The sequence below is a fragment of the Mandrillus leucophaeus genome, unplaced genomic scaffold (genome assembly GCF_000951045.1).
Source record: "Mandrillus leucophaeus isolate KB7577 unplaced genomic scaffold, Mleu.le_1.0 Scaffold360, whole genome shotgun sequence".
NCBI classification, from domain to species: Eukaryota; Metazoa; Chordata; class Mammalia; order Primates; family Cercopithecidae; genus Mandrillus; species Mandrillus leucophaeus.
In genome coordinates this window covers 1,808,437-1,815,647 of record NW_012103810.1, presented here as the reverse complement: position 1 = coordinate 1,815,647, position 7,211 = coordinate 1,808,437, and the positions used below count along the sequence as shown (strand labels likewise).

At 38.5% G+C, this 7,211-nt stretch overlaps 1 protein-coding gene across 2 annotated transcripts in view; it reads right to left on the bottom strand.

Annotated features, from left to right (window-relative positions):
- Positions 1–3,585: 3,585 nt before the first annotated feature.
- The window catches only part of NARS2 (asparaginyl-tRNA synthetase 2, mitochondrial (putative)), a 149,729-nt gene continuing 146,103 nt past the window's right edge, over positions 3,586–7,211 (bottom strand). For both annotated transcript variants that reach the window (XM_011989701.1, XM_011989702.1), the window contains exon 14: positions 3,586–4,429. In XM_011989701.1, coding sequence (XP_011845091.1) covers positions 4,285–4,429 — 145 coding nt within the window. In that variant the 3' untranslated portion in view covers positions 3,586–4,284. The remainder of the gene's footprint in view (positions 4,430–7,211) is intronic.

Genomic DNA, 7,211 nt, shown 5'->3' with positions numbered 1-7,211 from the left:
GAGATGGAGTCTTGCTCTGCTGCCCTGGCTGGAGTGCAATGGCGCGATCTCGGCTCACTGAAACCTCCGCCCAGGTTCCAGCGATTCTCCTGCCTCAACCTCCCAAGGAGCTGGGATTACAGGAGCCTGCCACACTTGGCTAATTTTTCTATTTTTAGTAGAGACGAGGTTTCACCGTGTCAGTCAGGCTGGTCTCGAACTCCTGACCTCAGGTGATCTGCCTGTCTTGGCCTCCCAAAGTGCTGAGATTACAGGCGTGAGCAACTGTACCTGGCCCGCTTTCTGCCCTTTTCTTAATGCTTTTACTATTTTTTAATTCTGAAGATTAACTGGGAAGAAATTATAATCAGACATTACTCTCACCTGTTTCTTTTAATTATACATACTTTAGATTGCAGACTGAATACAAATATTAATCAGAAGCCAAAACATCCCACACATTACTTATCAATCAACCCAGGCCAATCTGTCTTTCAACTGTACATTTTTATGTTCTTGCCTCACCACTTACTAAAATAAACATAAGAATAAATAGCAATACAATCCAAATAAGCATCTCTCATCTATAATTATCTGAAGCAAGGGATTTAAAGATGGTAGAGTTAATCCACCTCACCAAGTGCATCTTCAATGCCTGTTCAGTCATGCTTCAATGTCTACATTCAATTTATAGAGAATATGAATATATAACATTGTAGAGGGAGGCTTCTGGCAGATCCAGTCTGACAAGAACAAAAGGTCAAACAGTTCTTTTGCTACTCTGTGACAGTTAAAGAGTCTCTGGGTTGGGTTAAAGGGTTGGAGAGTTATGTTTAGATCTGGAATGGATCACTCACACAATTAAGTTCTTGTCAGACCTAAAAACATGACAGCACAACTTTCCCCAGGCAAAAGGACAGCCAGATGGAAAGCAACTATTTTTCTCAACCTATCTCAAAATTTGAAATGAGAATAAATAATGGAAAAAACATTTCTAAGTTTCAGAATATACTTCTACTTGGGCTGCTGGGGTTATTATTTTCGGGTGACATTTGGAAATCGTGGGAAAACATAATCTGACTTTTTTCCTCATTGGAAACTGGTTACTCAAGTGAAAAACTAACCCTTTTATCACCTTTTAACTCAGAAACTGAGCACTAAAAGATATTACAGTTTAGACAGTACTCAACTATTGAATCCATATTTTTAGTCATTATACATTGACTTACACAACGCTGCTTGCAATGTATAATTTAGATATTCATCTCTCAGCTGATGAGTAAACATTTTGAGTATTTTCCTGCTGATGCTGCCTGCAAGCAACAGTTCAGTTTTGGCATTTTCATCATCTTTGTCTGACATGAATTTTTGTTTCTGTTCAATTATTGGCAAAATAGAACTATTGCGCCAAAGACAAATTATTAGGCTTGCTATAGGTGGCAAAGTATTTGGCTTCAACCAGATATTCATTGTGTGATAAACTATCAAGGAAAAGAATGTACAAAGTTTTGGAAATACACTGGTGAAAACGCTATCAAAAAGGCAAGATGCCTTGAGAAGGACCTTTCCTCCTTCCACATATACAGTATGGGAACACATTTAAGTCTATTGTTCAACTTCCAGCGATGTGACTTAGTTACACATTTTGGAGACCTAATATGTACTAAAACAGGGGACTACATATTGCCTAAAGGTTAGACTCTAAATCAATTATTAGTGACCAAGTCCAGCACAGGTTCACAGAAGATTAAGAGATAAAAGGATCTACAGAGCTTACCTACTTCAAAATGTGATAGTACTGTAGATGCAAAAACTGGAGGCCACATAGATTATTTTACTTGCCTAATGCTCTACAACTGAATTTATGGTAATGCTGGGTCCACAACCTGGGGTTTCTCTAACTCAGCAGTCTTTCCATCACTATTATTTTGTTAACCTCTGTCATGTTACCATTACAATTCTATCAGGTCCCTCAAAAATCATGGGAGGCATAATTCCTGACAGCCTTGGAAATTACAGTGCCTCCAGGTTCTGGGTCTGTAAATGTCCCTTGTTCCACTAAATTAATATGGTATCCACTAAGACCTGAATGCCAAATCAATACAGGCTGATGCTGCAAATATTTTAAAAATGTTTTCTGCATTTTATCTTCTAGGTCTAGGGTTAAATGTCACTTTTTCAGACATGCCTTTTCTAGCAAGCATATCTATGCTTTCCTGTTCTTCATGTAACTTTACAGCACATACTGTATTTTGAAATCAGTTATTTAATTATTATATATCTTCTCAAATATATTATTTAATTCCATGAAGGCAGGGTCATTTCTGTTTGGTTCACAACTGTTTATATAGCACCTACCACATAGTCTCGGCATATAAAAGAAGCTCAAATATTTGTTGAATAAACAAATGAATTTCTCTCTCTAATTATGGTTGAGGCAAGCCTTATGGAAGCCCTAATTATCCCTTTTAGTCTGTCCTAAACTTGATATCTAAGCCCAAGGGATTAAAGTTCCAGGGAAGTAGATTTTCCTGAGATTTTTAGCTCAGTAAAAGCTAGCAATTAGATTCAGAAATGGAATGAGCAGTTTTGTTGGACACTGATTTCTTTGTCAAAAAGAGACTGGAAAACCAAGCACCCAGGTAAACAGAACCTCTCTGCATTAGGCAGAAGGTCAACTTTGCAAACTCTCAGGTGTCTTCCAACTCTTAAGGGTCTGGAATTTGTTTTTCAGCTGTTTGATTTTAAATTAGGTTAAAGTATACATACAAACTTCATTAGGAAATAATCTAGGAGAACCCATCTAATGAGACTTAGAAAACTGATTATTCAGGCATGCATGCCCATTTACAATTACTTGATACATGCGTATTCCACTGAGAATACAATTTGCTATAGGTCCTTATACATGTAACTCAATGAAGACAAAGACTAAAACAAGTTTTTAAAAAGTTTATGTAGCACTTCAATTTTAAACATATGCATGTGTGTATGCATGCGCATGCACACACACACACACACACGTATTATATCAACTCTGAAGAAAATGATGTTGAGTTCCTATACAGTAAGCAGCTTGTCCAAAGTGCTAGAATTGTCAGGTTCCAAACTCCCCAATCAGTGCTCTTTTCACTTTCATAGACCACACTACTTTTTTTTTTTTTTTTTAGATGGAGTCTCCCTCTGTCGCCCAGGCTGGAGGGCAGTGGCACGTTGTTTGCTCACCGTAACATCGGCTCCCAGGTTCAAGTGATTCTCCTGCCTCAGCCTCCCGAGTAGCTGGGATGACAGGCACCTGCCACCACGCCTGGCTAATTTTGTATTTTTAGTAGAAATGGGGTTTCACCATGTTGTCCAGACTGGTCTGGAACTACTGACCTCAAGTGATCCACCCACCTCGCCCTCCCAAAGTGCTGGGATTACAGGTGTGAGCCACCATGCCCAGCTGACCACAGTACTTTTTAACTCTAGAATTACCCATCCTTTAGGCTCAGCCAAATTTCCATCCTCATCTTGGATTGAAAATACCTTTCTTCCAAATTTTACTGGGAAAGGACCAAATGAAATTAAAAAATATATAACTTTTTTTCCATAGGCGCCAATAAAAAAAAAATCGATTTTATTAGAGAAATTATAAACATCAAATATAAACAAATTATAACACAACAGTGATTAAAGAGTTGAAATACTTAATGTAATATCTCAATAGCTTTTAAAATGGAAAAGCAACAGTTATTAAATCTGATTTCTTTCATCCAGTTCAATGAAAGGAGATTTCAATTCAGAATAGCTACTTCGTTAAATCAATTAAGACTTTAAGGAATTTTTTTTTTCTGCAATGTTTAGGAAAGTACTGAAAATGAGATAAGGATTTACCACAAAGTATATGGCAAGGGAGAAAAGATCCAACATTATTTTATTTTGAGCTACTAGATGGTTCTCAAAAATTACACAGGGAGTGATTTAATGATTACAAAGTAAAATACATTATCTCATTCTGTTTTAGAGTTTAAAAGAAACTTTGAGACTATCTAATTCAATTTCTTCATTTCTTCTTAATTGAGGTAATGGATTTGAGAGTCCCCTTGCCATAAGTACCTCTTCTTGGGGGAGCTCATCCTTACATGAAATACCCTCAACTTTCTAAGAAAATCACAACCACTTATATTTTTTCTATGATATCTTATGGCACAACAATTACATGTTGAAATCTGCATTTCTAAAATCCAAACATGCATTCTACTGTCTGCACAATCCTGTGCAGTGCCTCTGCCATGGGGTGCTTTTCCTTAACCAATCTTCTAGCTATAAAAGGCATGAATGAGGAAACCTTGGGAAAGGGATAACATCTTTGATATTGTCAACACCCAAGATGCACTGCAGGTAGCGTTCAAATCCCATCCCAAAACCTCCATGTGGCACAGATCCAAATCGACGAAGGTCCAGATACCTGTTTTCAAAAACAGAAAATCATCATCTATATATATTGTATAAGACCAGATGTTAAGAGTAGAATTTTATGTTTCAAACATATTTTGCAATCATTTGTTATTATTTACCTCACTGCGATAGACCAGTCTTTCCCCTCCACAGACAGACAATGGAAAAGAAGAAGCTGAATAATCTATCCAAGGTTACCCAGAGAAACAGCAGTGGATCCTGTCAAGCAGTCACGGGCTTTGGTCACTCTTCCTTTTTAAGCTATTATATTTATGCGTTTATGACAGAAAACTTGCCTCAGGAGGCTACAGAAGATTTTCTATGGATTTACTAATTTTCTTGAAAATATTTGCCTTTTTTATTTCTTGGTATGTTAATAATGTTTTCTTTTCCTTCCCAAAATCATACTGTTCAATACACAGAGGAGAGTGCAGAGTTTTGCCTGTTACATTATGAAAAGATATCCTACAGATTAGACTATAAGCTACAACAGGGCAGAAACTGTGCTTCATTCAACGTTTTATCACTAGGGAATGCTCTAGAGTAGGTGTTAATTACATGAAGTTTTGTTTGAAGGTACAGAAATATATGCTTGAATGCTAGAGTGAGGAGAAACCTTTAATTCTCTGCCTCAGGCCTATAGAAGATGCCCAGAGTCATTTTGCTGACATGCTAGACAGCCTCTGAAACCCATCCATGCACATTCTTTTCTCACTAAAGACCACATGGCAAGACAACAGCACAGCCATGACTGAAACTCAGATTCTAACACACCAGCATTGGAAAAAGTTTTAGGAAGAAAAGAGAAAAAGGACAACTATAAATATTTCATTATGTCATTTGGTGGGGAAATTCTTAAGTTATATAATATTGACTAAAACAAGTTTATCGGCCGGGCACGGTGGCTCATGCCTGTAATCCCAGCACATTGGGAGGCCAAGGCGGGCAGATCACTAGCTCAGGAGTTCAAGGTCAGCATGGCCAACGTGGTGAAACCCCGTCTCCACTAAAAACACAAAAATTAGCCAAGTGTGGTGGCGCCCATATGTAATCCCAGCTACTCAGGAGGCTGAGGCAGGAGAATTGCTTGAACCCTGGAAGTGGAGGTTGCAGTGAGCAGAGATGCAGCCACTGCACTCCAGCCTCGGTGACAGAGTGAGACTCTGTCTCAGAAAAACCAAAAAACAGAAAACAAAAAAAACCAAACAAGTTTATATTTTCTTGAATGATTTGTAAAATCAGTTCTATAATAAGCCGTAAGCAACATAACTTGTAGCTACTTGGCTCCTCAATCATAAAGACTGTCCATCAACCTATTTCCCCACCATTAATAATAATGGCTACTTATACTGCTATTGTAAGGAGTTAAGTCTAAGTACTTATCTTTTTAAAAGAAAAGATTAATCCAACCAGATGAGTTGTAATCAGGTAAGAGATCAACATTACAGGAATATCTAGCATAAAACTTCAGATTAGTAAAAACTGTAAGAAATAATGGGAGGCACATAGTCTTGAATAACTGGAATGTTCAGTTGCTAAATTAACTTTAAAGTTTACAAGGCATGGGGACAGAGTACACTTTGACTAAGTGATGAAATGAACAGCACACCAAACTACCTGTCATAAATGCCTGCAGGACCTGACATGGCTGCTAGAAACTCCAGCAATAGTTTTAGATGGGTCTAAATTTCTCATACACTGATATTAAAATACTGGCATGAACATCCGCAAACTGTATTCAGCAGAGGGGTTCAGTCTGTAGCATTTTTCTTGCTTTTGCTTTGATAGATGAAAAAACCCATTTCTAAGAAAAAAGTTTTCTAATGTATACATATTTGTTTGATTATTGTTAAATTGGTTCCAGGGTAGTGAGATTATGGAAGAGATGCTATGAAATTTGTGGAACTAGTTATATATTTAATTTGCATATGGCAGAGAGAAATAGGAAGCGAGTAAATTCTTAGCCATCTGGGGTGGCTTCTCACCATATGGTGGAACACTAGCAGACATCACAGCTATGAAGATGTCTAAGGTCTCTTTTACCTTTAATACACTAAGATAAAAGGAAGCAAATTCAAGGAGATCTTACGGATTTGAAAACTTTAGTTGGGAAAAGAATGGTACTAAAATGATTAATAAAGACTTTCAAGGCTTAAACTTATTTAACCAATTTTTTTTTTTTTTAAGACAGAGTCTTGCTCTATTGCCCAGGCTGGGGTGCAGTTTGTATTTAGCTTGTTTTGTTTTGTTTTCTTTGAGACGGACTTTTGCTCTTGCTGCCCAGGCTGGAATGCAATGGTGCAATCTTGGCTTACTGAAACCTCCACCTCCCAGGTTCAAGAGTTTCTCCTGCCTGAGCCTCCCGAGTAGCTAGGAATACAGGCACCTGTCACCATGCCCAGCTAATTTTTGTATTTTTAGTAGAGATAGGGTTTTACCATGTTGGTCAGGCTGGTCTCGAACTCCTGACCTCAAGTGATCCACCTGCCTAGGCCTCCCAAAGTGCTGGGATTACAGCTGTGAGCCACTGTGTGTTTAGCTTTTTTTTTTTTTGAGACGGAGTCTCGCCCTGTCGCCCAGGCTGGAGTGCAGTGGCCGGATCTCAGCTCACTGCAAGCTCCGCCTCCGTGGTTTAGCCATTCTCCTGCCTCAGCTTCCTGAGTAGCTGGGACTAGAGCGCCTGCCACTTCGCCCAGCTAGTTTTTTGTATTTTTTAGTAGAGATGGGGTTTCACCATGTTAGCCAGGATGGTCTCGATCTCCTGACCTCGTGATCCGCCCGTCTCGGCCTCC